The sequence below is a fragment of the Indicator indicator genome, chromosome 18 (assembly GCF_027791375.1).
Source record: "Indicator indicator isolate 239-I01 chromosome 18, UM_Iind_1.1, whole genome shotgun sequence".
Classification (NCBI taxonomy): Eukaryota; Metazoa; Chordata; class Aves; order Piciformes; family Indicatoridae; genus Indicator; species Indicator indicator.
Window position 1 is genome coordinate 415,966 of NC_072027.1, and position 19,944 is coordinate 435,909.

General features: G+C 54.6%; 1 protein-coding gene across 1 annotated transcript in view; it reads left to right on the forward strand.

The window, feature by feature from the left end:
• Positions 1 to 16,422, forward strand: part of JADE2 (jade family PHD finger 2) — a 73,097-nt gene extending 56,675 nt beyond the window's left edge. The window contains exons 9-12 of the mRNA XM_054389470.1: positions 2,154 to 2,615; positions 6,899 to 7,016; positions 10,865 to 10,993; positions 13,235 to 16,422. Of these exons, the coding sequence (XP_054245445.1) occupies positions 2,154 to 2,615; positions 6,899 to 7,016; positions 10,865 to 10,993; positions 13,235 to 14,091 (1,566 nt within the window). The 3' untranslated portion in view covers positions 14,092 to 16,422. The remainder of the gene's footprint in view (positions 1 to 2,153; positions 2,616 to 6,898; positions 7,017 to 10,864; positions 10,994 to 13,234) is intronic.
• Positions 16,423 to 19,944: the final 3,522 nt, after the last annotated feature.

A 19,944-nucleotide genomic window follows, 5' to 3' on the forward strand; every position in this document is an offset into this window, starting at 1 on the left:
TCACCAGGAATCACATAGCAGCTTTTGTGAGGCTGCAGAACTGTAGTGGCTGATGGCTTGGCCAGGCTTCAGCACCGGTAATTAATTTTTACTTCCTGAGCTCCCCTCACAGCTCTGTTGGAGGAGCTGCTTCCTTCCCCTGCAGTTCCAAACCACAGCACTGTAAGCTGGTAAACCTCTGCTTGGATTTCCCTGGCAAACCAAACCATCCCCCTCTCACCAGCCAGAGTGGCTGGAGGGCTAATTACCAGCCCACATTAATCCCTGGTGCAGTTTTCACCCTCTCTCTCGGAACCCGGAGGTGGATTTGCCTGACTCAGGACAATGTGCTGCCAGCCTTGCCTGAGAGGTGCTGTAGGCTGGGGAGGCACAGTGATAAGGCAGCAGGATTGATAACCAAGCGTGGGCAGTAAGGGAGCAGGGTCAGTAGCAAAGCAGAGGGGGACTGCACCCATCTGAGCCTGCTTTATTCCTTCCGGGGTGGAGCAGTGGGTTTCAGCTGTCAGTTCAGGCAAGGTCCCTGGGTGCCTGTGCCCAGCCAGGTCCCTCTCCTGGCTGCCCTGTCAGCTGAGCTGCCTGATGGCTTCCTCTTTGCATTTGGGGCAGGGTTCCTGCCAAGTGCTGCTTGCCATCTGACGGAGGAGAGCTTCAGGATGGGTGTCACTCAGTTTGCTTGGTTCTTAAGGTGGAGGGATGGTTGTTCCTGCTAGCAGGATGTTGTCCTGGCAGGAGCCACAGCTGTGTTGCTACTGCTGCTGTTAGCTCTGGTGGCAGAAAAGGGAGGGAGGGAGGTTGTTGTGTGGCTTTCCTAGCTCCCATCTGCAGCACAGGACAGCAGCAAGCCACTGGCATCCCCTCGCTCTGCCAGAGGTGTTCATGGGCACAAAAGGCTGCTGGAGTTTGAAGCACCCCCTGGTTGTTACCCCAGAACAGCCAGGGTAGGAGTACATCAGCAGTTTACCAGGAGCACGGCAGGAATGTGTCAATAGCACAGAGTCAGAGTGGTTTGGGTGGGAAGGGACCTCTCCAACTCATCTAATGCAGACCCCTGCAGAAAGCAGGGACATCTGCACCTAGAGCAGCTTGCTCAGAACCCCATCAAGCCTGACCTTGAATGTCTCCAGAAATGGGGCCTCTACCACCTGCCTGGGCAACCTGTTGCAGTGTTCCACCACCCTCATAGTAAAGAACTTCTTCCTCATGTCCCTCCTAAATCTGCCCTGCTCCAGCTGGCAGCCATTGCCACACGCTGGAAGTACATCAGGACTTCACCAGGAGTCCATCAGGAGCTCTGTAGCTCCATGCAATGCTATTACCAGAGAAGCAAGCAAGCAAAGGCTTCCAGATGTGCCATTAAAATGAGGAAGAGTGACTCCTCCAGGTGTCATCCCGTCTCCTTGTAGCAGTGCTCACTCCCAAAGCCACAGGTTGCTTTGAAAACCAGGCTGTGACAGACTGCACTGAGCAAATCTGGATGCCACAAGTCAGCTCCCTCTGTCCCTTCAAGCACCAGAAATACCCACAAGGGGGGCTGGTGCCTCACCCCCTCGGGAGGCTGTGACAGAGTTTATCCCCTGCCAGGGGCAGGCACCCACTGCCCAGCACTGTGCTGGGTGCCCTGGGCTTGCACAGGGAGCACTGGTGGGTCCCACGCAAGCACCAGCAGCAGGGCAGAGGGAGCAGAGTTTTGCAAGCTGTCAGCTATTCCATGAGGAATTGCAGGCTGAAGTGAGGAGCGATTGGCTGTATTGGAGCAGGGTGAGCAAGGGCAGGAGTTCATCATCTGTTTGCACTTGGTACCTGCAGGAGTTAGAGCACAACATCCCTGCCCAGAGCCAGGCTGGGACAGTTCAGGGCTTGGCCAAGGCATCAGGGCAGGGCTGCATCCAGCACTTCCCAGTGGCTCTGGAGAGCCCTAGGAGTGGAGGACCTGGACACTGCTGGCCAGCGCTTGGCCCTGGCAGCCACATGAGTCTGCCCAGCCCATAGGTGCGTCAGGCGTGGGCAGTGCGGGTGTTCCCCGTGAGGAGTAGGTGCAGTGAAGCATCCATGGCTCCATGGGAGGTGCTGCCACTCAGGTGGGTGTCCCCAGGGTTGGATAAGCAGTGGTGGCCCTGCTGTGCCCTGCCCTGAGCCCTGTGCTGTGCCTGCAGTGCTCCATTCCCACCTGCGTCACCGCGTTCCACGTCACCTGCGCCTTCGACCACAGCCTGGACATGAGGACTATCCTGGCAGAGAATGACGAGGTCAAGTTCAAGTCCTTCTGCCTGGAGCACAGCACTGGTGCCACCAAGCTGCCCGAGGAGGCACGGTCAGAACCTGACCAAGCCCAGCTAGACCTGGAGAAGGTCACGCTGCGGAAGCAGAAGCTCCAGCAGCTGGAAGAGGACTTCTATGAACTCGTGAAGCCCTCAGAGGTGGCAGAGAACCTTGACCTAAGTGAATCGTTGGTGGATTTTGTCTATCAGTACTGGAAGCTGAAGAGGAAAGCAAATTCCAACAAACCACTGCTGACACCAAAAACAGATGAAGTGGACAACTTGGCCCAGCAAGAACAGGATGTCCTCTACCGACGCTTGAAGCTCTTCATGCACCTCAGGCAAGACCTGGAGAGGGTGAGTACAGCTTCTCCTTCAGTGATGTGCCCATGTGCTCCACCAGGGCTGCTTTGATGTGTACTGCTGCCTATAGGGTTTGACAGGGACCTCTGGACATCACCCAGTCCAATCCCCTGCTCCAGCACCCACAGCAGCTTGCCGAGGATCACAGTGTCCTGGGGGGGGTGGAATCTCTCCAGAGAAGGAGATTTCACAACCTCTCTGGGCAGCCTGCTCCAGGGCTCAGCAGCCTCACACCAAGAAGGTTTCTCCTCCTGTTCAGATGCAACCTCCTGGGTTCCACTTTGTGCTCTTTGCCCCTTGTCCTGTCCCTGGGCACCACTGAGCAGAGTCTGGCCCCAGCCTCTTGCCCCCCAGCCTTTATCTCTTGCTGAGCATTGCTCAGATCCCCTCTGGGGCTGTTCTTCTCCAGACTCTCAGCCCCAGGGCTCTCAGCCTTTGCTCCTCACAGAGCTGCTCCAGGCCTCTCAAACATCTCTGCAGCAGTTCCTTGTCTCTCTTGTCTCCTTGTTCCCCCTTGGTTCAGTTTGATGTCTCTGAGAGCGGTGTCCCTTCACCTGGAGTATCTCTCAGAAGCAGAGCCCTGCTCAGTGTGTCATTGCTGCAGCACGTTGGCACTGATGGAATGAGTCAGTGATGGACTCACCTCCAAGAGAGCTGCAGGGAGAGCTGCCCTGCAGCGGGGCTGGGAGGCAGATGCTGCTGCTCCACTGAGCTCTTGGTGTCTCAGTGCACAGAATGATCCTGTGCTGCCCCTGAGATGCTTTCCAGCAGCAAGGGGCAGGAGCACTTCGTTGGTTATTTCCATGAAACATAAAGGACAGGTGAATGGCAGCAGTGAGCAGCAGCACTGGGCACTCCTGCAACTTTAAGTGGGTCAGCTCCTCAGGGAGCTGCTGCTTGAGGATGCAGCTGCCAGATGCAGGTGCCTGCAGCTTACATGGTGCAGAGCATCCTTGCACAGGGGAGGGGACAGCCACATATGGGATGCTTTTTGGAGGCAGCAGGTGTTGATGGAGCAGCAGTGCCAGGACTGCTGCCCGAGCCCCCCTGGCTGTGCTCACTGCCTGGCTGTGCTCACTGCCTGGCTGTGCTCACTGCCTGCCTGCAGGTGTGGCTGTGATGGCTGCAGGGAGGGAAGGAGCAGGCAGGAGCAGGGAAGAGGCAGAGGCAGGCTGGAGAGCAGGAGGAGGAGGGGTGAAGGCAAGAAGCAGTGAAGAGAAGAAGCACAGGAGAAGAAGCACAACACCTGGAATGAGATGGCAGAGCGGCCAGGGAAGGGACAGGTGTGGTAGTGTCACTGCTGAGAGTGGGACATGGACAAAGCATGGGGTGGAGGACAGCAGGGCAGGGCAGGGCTGCTGAACCTGGCATGTAGGGGCCAAGGTCCCTCTCCTCTTCTGCTTAAAACCTGAGCCCTGCCTGGTCCCCCCTCTCCTGCTTCTGCCAGAGGGATGAGCCCATGGCCCCTTTTTGGGCCCACTCCTGGCCACCCACCCAGTGTGCAAAGCCAGGGAAGTGCCCAGGGATTGTTTGGGAGCAGGCAAGGAAGGAGGGAAGCAGAGTAACAGCACTGCTTTGGCCTGGAGGAAGTGCTGCCCTGAGCTGGGGCAGAGGGTGCTGCAGAGGACATGCTGCTGCCTGGAAGGTGGAAGTGGAGGTGATGATGCTCCTGCAGTGATGTTGTCCCTGCATAGCCCTGAACCCTATCTCCAAACTGCTGTGGTTCTGCATCTTCATTTAACCCATGGGGGCAAGGACCTTGCAGGTGAGTAGGTTGCTCCTGCCCAGGTGGGGTTTCAGCTCTGGACCAACCCATCCTGGTTCCTCATTGCACTACCCGATGTAGGACTCAAAGCCTGAGATCCTTCTTCTGTGTCAAAGCAGTTGGATCTCAAGCTGCTGGTCTCTTCTCTGTGACCTTGCTGGCCTTCATCCCTGTGTGCATCACTGCCATGACCCTGCCAATCTGTCTTGCTGCACCATGATTCCCTCTGTGCTGGTCTGGGCTTGTGCTGCCGTTGGTGGTTCTCCAGTGTCAAGCTGTAGGCAACAGGTTGCAGCTACCCGATCCAGGGGCAACAAGGTCAGTTCACTTTTTCCCTCTCCTCTGCTTTTCTGTAGTGCAAACCTCAGCTGGGCTGCTCTACCTCCTCCTGTTTCTCTTGTTCCCAGCCTGCCTTCCCCAGCTGCAGGAGCTGGGCTCAGGACTTTGCTGCAGGAGCTGCCTGCTCCAGAGGCGCCGGCAGCAGCTTCCCTTTGATTTCCTTGTGTCACACTGACACTGGTACCAGAGTTCTCATTTCCAGAGCTGCCTCCAGGCTCCATGGGATCATTCCCCATCAGCCTCTGCTTAGCAACTCCCTGCCAGGTATCAGTGCTGGGCCCTGGACGAGCCATTTGTTTGCTCTGCTTCCAAAGAGGAGGAACAATAAACACTGTGCAGGTTGAAGTCTAGTGCTCAGGTGGGTGCCTAGCACTGCCAGCACCCCCCAGATGTCTGATCTTCTGTCAGCACCACTCACAGCCACCCCATTTCACTTGCAAATAGGAAGGCATCACATCAAATAGGGGTTGGAGAAGGGCAGCCTGGAGGGGTGGCTGTCAGGGGATGTTCACAGGGCACCACGCTGCTGTCTCAGTGTTTTCAACAATTATGTGGCAGAAATGGCTGTGGAGATGTGATCTGGATCCACCAGCTGGGCAGGCAGAAGCAGCAGGGCAGGTGATGGCCAGGGGTGATAGCATTTCCCTTCACCATCTCTTAACCTCTGTCATTTCTTCCCAGAACTTCTTCCATTTCTTCCCCAAAAGGGTCGTCCAGGCCTGGCCCAGGCTGCCCACGGCAGTTGTCGAGTCCCCATCCCTGGAGGGGTTGCAAAGCTGTGGAGATGTGGTGCTGAGAGCTGTGTTTTGGTGGTGCCCTGGCAGTGCTGGGCTGACAGTTGGACTGGATGACCTTAAAGGTCTCCCAACCAAAACAGTTCTGTGATTCTGCACTTAACAGAGCCAGCAAATTAAACCTGGGAATCCCCTCCCTTTGCTTGTTGGCCTTTTTTTAGCCCTCTCTGCCTGGTCTTGGTGGGGGTGTTTCAATCTTTTTTCCAAGGACTGGTTGTTGTAAATGAGCTGTAACAGGAGTTCTGGTTGCCAGGCTTGCATAGCAGCATCTCAGCTTGGCTTGGGGAAGCAGCACTGGGTGGTACTTGCTGTGTCAGTGTGTAAATACCAGCAGCCACCAAGCAGCCTCCAAGTGATGTTTTCTTGCAGGACTATCACATCCTAGAGATCCCACCAAGCACCTGGAGATGCAGGCTGCCAGAGGCAGTTGTTTCCCTCATAAAGAAATTTTGTTTTGATGTTTGCTTCGATCCAGAACAAAACAAAGAGGATGCAGTAAAAATCCACAGTGTGCAGCTGCTGCTTGATGTTTGCAGCAAGGGGCTTCAGCAGGAAAAAGGAGCAGCTTCTCCTCCTGAGTGCTTCCCAATGCTGCTTAGATAAGGTTGATGTCCTCAGGGGATGGCCGTGGTCGTCCTGCTGCCCTCACAACCTTCGGCAGTGAACCAAAGAAGGCAGGGACAAGGTCTTGCTTGTGGGAAGCACAAAGTCTTCCCCCTCATAGGGACAGTTCCCTGAGCCTAGCAGAGCCCCCTGCATCCTCTGCAGGTGAGGAGGGGGAGCAGTCAGAGGTGACACATGAGTGTGGACATACCCACACACATCCCTCCCCTTGCCTGCGTTCAGGCCACCTCCTCCTTGCCTCACTGCAGGCAGTCTGCTGTGTGCCAGCATCAGGAGGCTGAGTCAGGCCTGGCAGCTCCTGGTAGCTGCCAGCAGCATTTCCTGCTTGGCAGCCAAACCCTCTGTCTCCTCCCAGCATGCTGCCCCTGCAGCCATGGTGACAGAGCCCTGCTCTGCAGCCAGCCTGGCGTGGGGCTGGCAGAAAGCATGGCACTGACAGTCCCCAGGAGGCAGGTGCCAGCAGGTATCACACCACAGCTCTGGCACCTGGGGTATTCAGCAGCCTGTGTGAGGAGCAGGGTCAAGCTGCTGCTGCCCCAGCTCGTGTGAGGGCTTCTGTCCTGGGCTTTGCTCTTTGCGTTTAGGGCCTGACCCTGGCCAATGCCAAGACCTCTGTTAGAAGTTATGGATGATGGTGAGATGAAGAACAAATCCTAGGGAATGGGGAGTTCCCTGGGCAGCAGCAATAGCCACACAGGTTGAGGAGCCCTCTGCTGACCCTGCCTGAGCCTGAGGCTGTTTGTGTGTCTGTGTAGGTCAGGAATCTCTGCTACATGGTGACCAGGCGGGAGAAGATGAAGCACACCATCTGCAAGCTGCAGGAGCAGATATTCCATCTCCAGATGAAGCTGATTGAGAAGGATCTTTACCCAGGTCAGTACTGCATTCAGGGCCTCTTCTCACCAGTGAGGTCATACCCAGGGCTACCAGAGTCACAGAGCTTGTGTTTGGTCATACCCCTCTTGATCTTCCTCTGCCCCAGAAGCTGGTCAGAAGGACCTAATTTTGTTAGGTGGTGATGCCAAGGCAGTGCTTGGGAGGAGATGGCAAATCCTGGGCACAGGGCTGCTGACCTTGGAGCTGACCCACAGCAAGTGGCTCCCTGGCACAGGTCAGAAGCCCTCACTCTGGACTCGCTGCAGAGGCCTTTGACTCTGTCCAGGACCGAGGGTTGAGCTGCTGTTGCTCCTAGGGAGCAGCTCCTTTAGCTTTGGTCATCTGCAGTTTTCTGCTCCACACAGCTCTTGGTGGAGAGCCTCACACTGCAGCAGGCAAAGCTCTGGCAGATGTTGTTAAGGAACAGGAATGAAGCTGCTGGTCTCCTTCTGGCCTGTTTTGCTCTCCCTTTGCACAAGCTGCTGCTTCCTCCTCTCCCTTCAGTGGCAGGGCAGCCCAGAGTCCGTGGCTGCAGCAGGGTTTTTCCAGCAGCAGCAGCTGGTGCTTTGGCAGCCTCCTGTGCTTATGGCTTTGGAGCTGCTACTGAGGCCATCACATGGTTGGGCTTCTTCAGGAACAGTCTGGGCTGAGCCTTCCCTGACTGACAAACGTTGCCTTTGACTGAGGTTTTGGAGGCTGAGCAATGTGTGTTGAGATGTTTGTGACTTGGACCCTCTGCAAATTCCTCTTGATGGCCAGAGCCAGGCAGCAGTGTGGGACAGGAGTGGCCAGGACCCAAGGATGTGCTGCAGGGAGACTTGGGTCCTGCAGGCACAGGTCAGTGTCACTGTTGCTTTGTACAGCCTTGCTGGACGAGCAGTGCTGTTCCTGACTGTTCCTACCAGACAGACCCCACACTGCACATCCCAAGAGCATTCCGTGGCACCCAGGATTCCAGTTAGTGCCAGGTGGTGCTCCCACAGCACTGCCGCTGGCTGAGACAGCGAGGTGGAGGGGCAGCTTGGGAAGAACGGGAGGGCAGAAGCCAAGAGCCACACACTCAGATGCTGAAGGCAGATGCCTGTGATCTGCCACTGGGCTCTGCAGGGACTCACGGTGCTCTCGGTTCAGCTGGGGGACCTCTGTTTGCAGCTCTCCAGAGGAGGCAGGCCCTGGGCTAGTCTGTTGTGGTTAATGTGGAAGGGAAATTTCAACCCACCACATCCAGGAAGACTCTCTGAGCTCACACATGGGATACTGGACAGCTGGAAATGCCCTGGAGGACCTGCATCCCCCAAAGTGCCTCCGTTGTGTGCCCACTGTGGTGCAGGATGGGGTGGCTGGGCTGGGGCTTGGCTGCTCACATGCCAGGCTGTGGGACAGCTTCGTGCTTCTGCTGCAAGTGTTCTTCTATCCTGCTGCAAGTGGTTGGGTTGTTGATTTTCAGCTCTGAAGTGATCAAGCTGAGGGCTCATCCCTCCTGGGATGGGCACTTTGGTTGAGCCTGAGCAGGGCTCCTGCCTCTGGGACCTGGCTCCCTTGAGTCAGTGCTGCTGGGAAAAGGAATTTGGACCTGGGATCTCCAAGTGGTTTGGGCACCAGTCCTTCCCATGCTAGAGGGACCTGAGTGCCTTTCAGCACTGGTGTGTAAGTTCTCCTGAGCTTGGGAGAAGTTCCCTTGCTGGGACTCAGTGTCAGGCCATAAGCTGCAATCCCAAATGTGGGAAGAGAAGAGGCTGGCTAGGTGTGACAGTCAGCATGCAGGCAAGAGCAGGCATGGCTGTGTGCCTCCTGCAGTGCAGGGCACAACCCACCCTGATCTCCAAGTCCTACCAAGTGCTCCCAACACCCACACCTTTGCTAAGCCTCCTCCATGCCAGCTGACCACGCTCATAGCTAAAGGTACTCAGGCCCTGGTGGGAGCAAATCTGTGGCTAGCTCATGGCTGCATCTTCCACGGTTGTGACGTGCTCACTGGTTGTACAGGGGGAATGGTTCCTGTCACATCCTCTCTGCCCAGCCCCGTGTGCCTCAGGGTTCTTGGAGAAAGGAAGAAGTCTCCAGTATTTGGCCTGGTTGAGGCTGGTTTTTAACTGCTGTTACAGTAGTCACCAACTCTAGTCTGTTGGGGTTATTCCAAGGGTGGTTTTGGCACAAAGGTGTTTTTGGAAGGGCTCCCACACGGAGCTCAGAGCTGGGGGTTTCTGTTTCCCACTGACAAGTGATCACTGAAGCAGGAGATGTTTAATGAAACCAGTGAGACCTGCCCCTGTAAAATGAACCCACCCCTGCCCTGTATGATCCTTGCCTGGAGTGGAAAGTAAACACTGTGGTTTTGAAAGGTGGGGACTGTTTTGACAGGTTCCTCTTCAAAAGTCCTGCTCAGGTTTCTCTTTAGCTTCCTTGTGCTGTCTAAAGAGAGGTGGATTTTTTTGTTGTGTAAGTGAAGTGAGAAATGTGGCTGCCTCCCTCCATTTGTTTGGCAGCATCACAGCAAACAGCAACTCTGCTTTTGCTTTGCTAGCTTGCAGTGAGTCCTTTGCTCAGGAGGGGTTCCTGGCCAGGCAGCCCCAGGACTATAAATCCTCTGTTAAGCCAGGCTCAGGCAGGTGCAGCCCCAGCTCACCCAGTACATATCCACTGCCGCTGCAAGGGGGGAGCAGGGCTTGTTCCCTCTGGCCCTGTCCAGCTCTGAGGCTCTTTGCAGCTCTGCTGCTTGCCAGCACAGCAAACTGATGTCCCTGGGCCAGGGACTCAACCACCCTCAACAGAAAAAATGTCTTCCTTCTCGCCAGTCTGAATCTCCCTCTTTTAATTTAAGCCATCTCCTTGTCCTGTCACAACAGGTCCTGCTCAAAAGTCTATTCCCAGCTTTCTTATTGATGCCTTTAAGCACTGCAGGGCCACCAGAAGGTCTCCCTGAAGCCTTCTCCAGGCTGAACAACCCCTACCCTCTCAGCCTTTCTCACCCTGCCAGTCTAAATCTTCCTCCTCTGAAAACTAACAGAAGCTTCATCAGGGGCTTCTGTGGGAGAGTGACCCAGGGGAGTGAGCCAAAGCTGTTGGGGTGTTTGGCTTGGCACCACAAGTTATACTTTTCTAGTCTGTCTGTCCTGCTTACCCGAGAGGAATAAATCCAGCAGCAGTTCAGAGCCATTCAAGCAATGCTGGTTTGCAGCTGGGTGTCTGCACAGCTGGGAGCTCTCTCCCTGGATCCACAGGCAGTGCTGGGCAGCTTTCCTCCTCCGCTTACTTCTGCTGGATGCACTGCTTCGGTTCTGTAGCTCTGGGGGTTCCAGTGTGAGTGTGAGCAGTTACTCCTGCAAAAGGTCACAGCAGATCAAGGGCTGCTCTCAAGCACTGCTGGTACCATTGCTCTCAGACTGCTTTGCAGCTGAAACTCTCCAGCAGATGTTCTTACCAGTGATGGGTGACGCACCACTGATTTCGGAGGTCCTGATGTCTCCTGCAGGGTGTCTGAGCAGGGTTTGGGGTTGCTCCTTCTGCTCCTCCTTCTGCTTGTGCTCCTCCTGGTCCAGGAGGGCACAGTGGTGGCTGTAGGGCCTTCAGTGGGACTGCTTCTGTGGCCACATGAAGTTCATGTCCACGTTCATGTCCAAGGCCCAAACCTCTTCTTTGTATGCAGGATTCAGATTTTCTTGATGTGAGGAGACCTTAAGCTACAGCTGGCCAAGAAGCAGCTGCTGTTCTTCCTTTGGCTTGGAGCTGTGTGCAGGTCTGCTGCAGGTCCCCACCAGAGGGGTGAGCCCCAAGGGATGTGCTCCCTGCAGTATCCCTGATCCCTGTCTCACATGGAGTTTTCCTTTCTTTCTGAAAAATGCCAGAGCAAACTGGGAAGAAGACAAAGGGTAAGAAAAGTGACCCAAGAAGGAAAGGAAGAGATGGTAGAAAAAATAGTCCTGAGAAGAAAGAGAAAAGGAAATCAGTCCACGAAACTGTGTTGGGACAGCTGGGTAAGTCTGATTTTATGGGCCCACAGCTGTGCCCCTGGAGGGCCCTGTTTGGGGAGCAGGGTTAAGAGCCCCAGCCCCTGAGCCCTCCTGCACGTCCAGGGTGGAGTTACGCCCACGACCATGGGGACCTCTTCCATCTCCTCCTGGATTACCAATGTGCCATGGGAGAGACATGGTCCATAGTGGGGCAGGGGTGTAAAACTTCCCCCAGCCCCAGGGCTTGCTCTGGGGTTTGCAATTGTGTCCCCAGCCATGGTGTGCTGCTGAAGCAGCATTTCCCTTCCCAGGGATAAAATCAGACTTACCCACCCCACAGCAGGGCTGGGAGTTGGCATGGTGAGTGCTGCCTGGGAGCATGGGGACATGCTGGTGGCCCAGGAGCAGCCAGGATGCTGGCACAGGGTGTCCTGAGCTAGCTGAAGGGCCATGGAGATGCATGCTGGCTCTGAGGATGCTTCACCCACCTCTGGCTGCAACCTAATGCCACTTGGCGTGGGGAGAGGAGTAAACAAATGGAACAAAAAGGCTTTTTTGGCCAGATCCATGCCAATTGCAGTTGTTTTTTACATGGAACTGGGTTTTTGTTTGATGCCCTCTGGCGCTGTCACCTCTGCTAGCATGTGGGGCAGGAGGTGATGACTTTGTGGATGCTCAGGGTGGGCTTCTTCTGTAGGCTCTCAAGCATTTCAGGGGTTCCCTAAAACCCTCTTGAGGGTACAGAGAGTTTCTCTGGGGTCTGGGCCACCCTAGGGGCCTTGCTTCTGCTTCGCCTGTTGGTGTTTTCTGTCTGTCTCAGAGGTGCTGGGTTTCAAGGGGGAGCCCCTTTGGAAATGGGGCTCCTGAGCTCATCCTGTCTCTGAAAAAACAATGTTAGGTTTTCTAGGGCAAATGCTGTCTGATAATGGAGGGCTGGGGGAACCTCTGAGAAAAGCTGCACTGCTGTGAGCCAGGGACACCAAACAGCCAAGGCAGAATTTCAGCAGGTTCTGGGAACCTCCTGGATTTGGTTAAGGGATTGAAGCATCATCACTTGGGGCTGCAGGCAGCAGAGAAGGGTTGGGGAAAGGTGACTTTGGGCAGCACCCTCGCTGGCAAAACCTTGGACTGTTGGGCTCATGGGCACCACACCATGCCCTGAGACCGTGGTGACCTGCCAGGAGGGGCAGGACTGCCACCTTGACAGTATCAGCTCGGAGAGGGCATCCAACCTCCCTAGTACTGCCCTTGAGCAGCCCTGGCACTGTGCAGGGTGTCCTGTTTGTCCCTCTTTGGGTGGCTGCTCATGCATCATGGAGCACAGGGTCCCATCCTAGATGGCTGCTCACAGGGGAGAGTGGTGCAGAGCTGTGCCTGAGCTCTGCAGGTATTGCCACTCTGAGGCACCCTGCCAGTGCTACTGCTCTTTCCCTTTCTGTTGCTGAACTTCCAAAGGAAAGCTCTTGGCTGAAATCAAAGCTCAGGCACAGCTTTTCCTCCTTCCATAACCCCAGCTCTGCTGGTGACCCCCTGGGATTCTCTTGTGGGATGGAAGCTGTGCTGGGGCAGGTGTGTGCCTATCCAGTTGCTGCTGAGCCCCAGCCACCATGCTCCTTGCTCTCAGAGCTCAGCAGCAGCAGGTGTTTCTCCATCCCACTCTCAGCTCTGCTCCTCTTCTTCCATTTTCACACCACTTGAGCATTCAGAGATGTTCTCAGACCTGCCTCCTGCCCTCCCTGCCTTTAGACACAGGCTTAGCACCAGTCCTGTCCCCCTGCTGCCCACCAGGCTGCTGATGTCCAGGGGTTTCATCAGCATGCGGCCTGGCAGTGGCTGCTCCCTGGGGAACCTGGCAGCCCTCACCAGGGCACAGGTCCTGCTCTGGTAGCAGTCACCACAGCTTTAGGTTTCCCCTCAGACTGTTTGCCTGCACTTGGCCCAGTGGTGTGTGTCTCTTCCACCCACACTGGGGTGGGCTGGGTCTTGGGGTGGGCTGGGCTTGGCCTCCTCGCTGCAGGGTTATGGTCTGGGTAAATTCAGGGAGGTTCAGTGTTGGATGTGAGACACCACTGGTGGTGCTGTGCTGTGACCTCAGTGAACCCCAACTTCAGCATCAGTGCTGGAGGGAAGCTTCTCCTCTGTCCTGATGTGGTGCATTCTGTGGCTGACCTTTAGAGCCCCTTTTGGGTGCAGGTGGTGGTGGTATCCAAGGGGCAGTGTGGCTGTTTCTGGCTTCTGAGGCAACCTCTCCCTGTCGTGTTTCAGGCCTGTCAACCTCCTTCCCCATCGATGGGACCTTCTTCAACAGCTGGCTAGCACAGTCGGTGCAGATCACTGCCGAGAACATGGCCATGAGTGAGTGGTCCCTCAACAACGCCCACCACGAGGACAGCACCCCTGGCCTCTCTGAGGAGCTCCTGCAGGATGAGGAGACCTTGCTCAGCTTCATGATGGACCACTCCCTCAGGTCCCCGTTCAAGCAGAGTGAGGCCACAAAGAAGGTGAAAAGCAAAACAAGAACGAACAGTAAGAAAAAGCTGCCCAGGAGTGGCGACCCCAGCGTGGGGGGCAGCCAGCAGGAGAGCTCCGAGCCCTGGACTAACGATGGCAGCGACCTGTCAGATGATGCCGCCCAGCCCAGATTCACCCCAGACTCCAGGCCCAGCAGGTCGGAGAAGGGGACAGGGAAGCTTCCCGGGGACCGCAGAGGGCCGGGCGAGGCCAAGAAGGCAGCCAAGAAGGGCCCAGTCTCAAAGGGCAGCGAGCCTCAGCCCCCAGCCGGGCCGAGGGGCTGCAGCGGCCCGGAGCCGGAGCCCAGCGCCACCCAAGTGCCTGACTCCGCTGGGAGCCCCAAGGCCGCCCTGCGCTTCAGGTCGCCCAAGGAGGCCCGGGGGGCTCGGAGGCCGCCGGCTGGCAAGGCAGGGGGGGCCACGCTGCGCCTGGCACACACGGACCTGGCACACACGGACCTGGCACACACGGACCTGGCACCTACGGACGGGTACTGCTCTGATGCCGAGATGAGCGACTCGGATGGCGAGCCCCGTGGGCGCCGGGCACAGCGGGCACAGCGGGAGGCAGCCAGCGAGGACATCGTCAGGATGAGCATCCTGGCCTCCTAACTCCGGCGGCACCACGAGGAGGCCCCGGCCCGGTCACAACTGCCATGTCCGGTCCCTGCCTGGTGCCGCGGCCGGGGGCTTTTTAACGTGTACATAGCTGGGACCTTGGCACTGGTGTCTCTCTCTTCCCTACACACCTGAGATGCAGCTTCAGCTTCACCGCCATCGAGGACCCTGCCAGCCACGCTCCCTTCCCGGCTCCCAGCCAAACCCTGCTCCCCAGCAGGACCGATGCTGAGGGTGCTGAGAGGCTGGAGGGCACTGGTCCCCCTTGCTTTCTGCAGGGCTGACAGTTTAATTAACGGGCATTATTTAATGAGGGGCAGAGTCCTGCCTGGGATGGTTGGAGCCGCAGAGCAGGGAGCTAGCCAGCAGAGGGTTGGGTAGCTGTGGGAAGGGCCGCTCCCAGCAGTGTGTGTCTGTGGGAGGAAGGAAGAGAAGTGATGTTCAAATAAATAACGACTAAAGCACAAACAGTTCGTTGGGGGGAGGAGAGCAATGCTACCTTCCTGGGTTTAGAGGAAAGCACCCCTTGGTCGTTACTGCCCCTTCATTTCCTGTCGAGCTGGGATCCGTCCAGGGGCTGGGATGCAGACACTCCCCATCCCTGCCCCAGGGTCATTGAGGTGGTGAGAAGCAGCAAAGTGATTAATTAACTCAGGTGAATTGATCAGCCAGCAGCAAGCTGGGAAATGGAGACATGGGGCAGGCTGCAGGACAAAACCATCCTTTAACAGCAGCGTGGGGAGCAGGGGTTGATTCGACCCAGGAGGTTGAGTGACGTTTTCCTTGCCCATGCTTCTCTCCACTGGCTGCCAGGCTGGCACCTTCAGCATCCCCTTTGCACAAGGAAAGGTTTGGCCCCTGGGCCAAGCCTGCTGGCACTGAGGGGCGGTGGAGATGCTTCACCTTCACCATTCCCTTTTCTTACCAAAAGCTCCCATGGCAATGGTGAATTTGTTCCTCCCCATCGTTTGTTGGGTTTGGCTTTTCGTTTGAATTCCTTCAGTCCTGGTTACAAGCTGTTGGCTTGTGGGAGGGTGATTCACAGAAGCTGATGTTCTGACAATAATTTAATGCATAAAATGTCCCCAGTAAGCCTTAAATGTCGTTGAGAAGCCCATGGTACCTACAAGTCAGGCAGATTTCCATGTTTGCACTTAATTGCACCATTACTGCGGTTTTGGCTTCAAAGGTCACAGTTTTAAGTCGTGCTTCATGTTTTATTGGAGTGACCCCAGTGTGAGCTCAGGGAACAAACAAAATAACACATAAAAAAAACTACAAAAAAAAAAGAATTCACTGGGAAACTTTTGTTGTAGTTGTTTTTTAAAAATAATAATGAAAAAAAAAGTTTAAAAAAATTAAAAAAAAATTAAAAACAAAACCCCACCAAAACCACACCACAACCACCCCCAAACCTGGGACACTTCTGCAACCGGTCAAACCCAGTCACTAGCCAGAAACAAACCCTGCAGTTGTCAGACCAAGCCGGCAGAGAATTTTTGTGGATGCCAAAGAATATTTTGACAGTCAAGCAGCACAGCTAGACACCGGAAACTTGTCACTATGGAAAACAAAATCAGTCACAAAATACTAAGAATTGGAAGCTCTTCGGTCCACAGGGGGCTGAGGGCACACTCATGACACACTGCTGTGGCGTTAGGTTCCAGGCTTGCTCCAAGGGATGCTGCTGCTCCCGGTCTGCATCCTGCCCTTTTTGATTTCCAGTGCTTTGTGCTCATTCCACTGTGAGCTTCCTGTTGAAACTCTGAGACTCCTGCAGCTGGCGTTCCATAGTCGATCATCTTTGATCAGCCTTCCAAAGTCCTTGCGATTGATCAAACTGCAGCAGAGATAAGCGATGACAACCTGGCTTGCCCCAGGCTGCAGCAGGCTCCGGGCAGGACATCTGCACCCAGCCCTGCCTCGGCCCAGCACTAACCCAGCTGACACCATGCCTGGGGAGGAGCCTTCTTCTGATGGGAAAGATGTTATTAGCAAGAAAATAAGTAATCATAAAAAAGACCAAAAAAGGCCAACAACAACAAAAAAACCCCCAACCAAACCAAAATCATCAAACCAGGAACCACTTTTGTTACAAATTAGCGTAATCCCTGGAGGTTGGAAATGCAAATCTGCTCATGAATTAAGGCTCAGTATGTTCAGATAATGTTAAATACAGTAAATAGGACTTAGTTTATCTTACCAGGCTTGCTAGCTTTAGCTACAGTATCCTAGTATAAGAGTCATAACAATAATCAATATGCTGCCTTTTAATGAATCTTGCTTCCGTGTGCTTCACTCAATTATGGATTAAAAAAAAAAAAAAAAAAAAAGGCAAAAAAGCAATCCACAAACCTCACTGTCCACAGCTCCTCCCATCAGCTTCCGCACTCCTTGTCTGCTCAGCACAGGAACACAAGGAGGGGACCCCTGCAAGAACAACCAACCCAGCACTGCCAGCACCAGGCAATAGCTGCTCTGAAGCGCTCCCACAGACCCTGCTTTGCCATCAGCAGGTGGTTTCAGTGGGGAAGGCTCCAGGTGGGCTGCTGGGGCACATCAGAGCCAGGGAAAGGAAGGGGCTGGGGGGAACAGAAAGCTGAGAAAGGGCTGAGGGATCTGGCAGGGCTGCACCCAGCGGCATGGCTATGGGCACCCCAGCGTGTCCCCTGCCCGCTGCCTGTGCGGGTTCAGGAGAGAAAAATGTACGAGGAGAATATTTTTGATGTTGCTATAAATGTATTTTGAAATGAATAGAAAGAAAATGATAAATAAAAGGTTTATTTTGGTAGGGAAATGTTGTCTTTTACGATGTATAAACGGCAGGAACTGACATTTGCACTGTACGGGGAGCTGTTTCCTTGGGGAAGCAGCAGCTGCTGAGGTGGAGGTGAGGATGCAAAGACCATGTTGCCCTGCTTGTGGAGCTCAGCCCCCATGGCTGCAGGAGATCCCCAGGACGGCCCCAGCACCATCCCCACTGCCCACAGCCTTTTTTGCCCCCTGCACCTACTCCTGGGAGTCTGGCTGCCTGCTGCCCACAGCCCTCGGCCCGCGGTGGGGTGTGGAGGGGAGGCAGGCTGCAGGAGCCGGGAGCAGGCTGTGAGGGTTGGTTGTTCTTCAAGGAGATTTCCCCCGCCCTGGTTTGCTCCATTCTGCATCCAAACAAACCCACTTCACATCAGTTACAGGAAACGATATGAATGTCGCAGGGGCAGAAGCCTCCTGTTTCTTTGTTTCAAAGAACGTGATGTGCCATTTGTTAATATAAAAGAGAAATACTGAAAAAAATATATTGAAAAGAGCAATTTTAAATTATTTTTGGCTTATGTTGCAATATTTATTTTCTTGTATTAGAAATTCCTTTGTAGAGAAAAAAAATGTATTTTTCATTAATGCAAAAACCTATTTCTCCTTTTTGTACATTTTCCATGTTAGTTAATCCTTAAAGCAATATAATGTTACCAACCTCGTTCTGTGTGAGACTGTATTATGCATGCTCTTTGTGTTGCCTTGGAATAGCTCTGTCTGCCATTCTCTCCATCCTGTTCACATACAGTGTAAGCTGTAATACATTGGGACCATGGCCCATTGCTGATGAAACAAACAGCCCCTTTGCATTCCTCAATGTGTTGCAAATGCAGTCAATAAAGCAGTGTTTCTGTGTCATGTGTTGGTGTCAGTGAGCAAGGGCACACCAAGCACCCTGGCAGCCCAAGGGCAGCCTGGGCTGCAGCCAAAGCAGCGTGGCCAGCAGTGAGAGAGGGACTCCTCCCCTTCTGCTCTGCTGAGACGTCACCTGCAGTGCTGTGCAGAGCTATGGGACCCCCTACACAAGGGAGACATGGACCCAATGGAGAGGGTCCAGAGGGGGCCACCAAGATGATCAAAGGGCTGAAAGAATTGAGAGTTGTTGAGCCTGGAGAAGAGAAGGCTCCAGGGAGATCTCACTGTTGCATTTCACTGTCTGACGGGGACCTACAGGAAGGCTGGGGAAAGGGGTGTTGGTCAACAGCCAGCTGAAAATGAGCCAGCAGTGTCCAGGTGGGCAAGAAAGTCACCGGCATGCTGGATCAGCAATGATGTGACCAGAGGAGCAGGGCAGGGATTGTCCCCCTGTGCTAAGTGCTGCTGAGGCTGCACCTCAAATACTGGGTTCAGTTTTGGGCCCCTTATTACAAGAAGAATCTTGGCCTGGAGCAGGTCCAGAGAAAGACAACAAAACTGGGGAAGGGTCTGGAGAACAGGGCTGGAGAGGAGCAGCTGAGGGACCTGGAGGTGTTTAGTCTGGAGGAGGCTGTGAGGGGAGACCTCGTTGCTCTCTACAGCTCTCTGAGAGGGATGCCTCCAGCCCCTATGTCAGAGCAGAGCTGACTGAGGTGGTCAGGGTGGCTGTGTTGTGAGAACTCAAATGCTGGGAAGTAAAGGAAGAGACCACACTGTCCTTCTCCTACTTTGTCCTTTTCCTGCTTTGCCTTCTACATTGTCCTTCTCCTGCAGCCCAGGCTGAGTAAAACCTGCCCAACAAAGTTACCAAACTCTGGCTACTCATCTCCCTATTTACAGGCACTCGCAGCACACAGAGCTTCCCTGCCTGCCTTGCTTGGGGTTTGCCTCTAGTACCCTCACCACAGATGGTGCTGAAGGCTCACCCCAGAGCGAGCAAAAGGAGGATTTCAGTTTAACTGCAAAAGAAGTGTTGGGCTGTCCCCTGTACGCTCTGCATGAGGGCTGTGGCACCCACCACAAACACCCAGGGGTCAGCTATGCCCTGGGTCAGTGAATCACCAGCAACAGATGTGAAAATTCCTTGCCCTTCAGCTTACCCCAAGAGAGCTGCAGTGGGGTGGGGGTTTACTGAGGTTCATCAAGTGCTGGTGGTGCCAACCATGCAGAATGTTGGCTCTACACTTGTGCATCAGCGTCGCTGGTGCCACGAGCATGGATTTAGTTCACTCTTCCAAAGTTAATACATTTAGGGGAGACATTTTCCCCACTAAAAATAGTTCCTTGGTCTTGCATTTCCATGTAGGGCTGTGAAGTGATGTGGCTGCTGTGACTGCAACAGATGAATAATAATAAGAAAAGCAAGACTCTAAAAAAATAAACAAACTGTGACTAAGCTACAAAGCAAGGGGAAAATTCCACTGCAGCCAGCGCTGACCCTGGGTTCCACAAGTGCTGCCTCTGCTTTGGCATCTTGCCCATCCCAAACTCATTCCCCACCCATCTGATGCACAAAACCCAGCCTCAGGTGTGTGGCAGGAAGGCTTTAACCAGGCACCTTTATCCCTGGAGGTTTAGCATGGGGAAGTAGAAGTGAGGAGGTGGGGCTGGGTTTGTTTGCAGGCAGCTCTCTCTGCTCCTCTGAGGGCTCCATATGCTGGAGACCATCCCTTGAGTGGTAGGGAGGTGCTCAACCCCCCAGCCAAGTAGTTCTGAGGGCATAGTGTGAGCCCCTGGCTTTGCTGGTACCCATCCCTCATCCGTGGGATGATGCTATGGGTGCTGATCCTGAACCTTGTCTGCACAGGGATGTAAATCATGCAAAGGACAACCAATTTAGAGGGGAATGAGGAGGTAGGAGGGATGCAGACCCTTTCCAAAGTCAGGTGCTGGAGGCATTGTTACTGCTGAGGCTGCTTGGAGAAACGAGCCCTGGGGGTATCCATGAACTTTGCTGGTATGTGCAGTGGTGAGATGGAACCTCGCAAAGGGGTGGGATGGAGCTTCCCCAGCCCAAGGCACTGTGCTGAGCAGCAGCTGTGGTGGTGTTGCTCAGGAGCAGCTGCTGCAGGTTCAGATGTAATAAAGATTAAAATAATTGACTGCCTGTGCTCTGCTCTA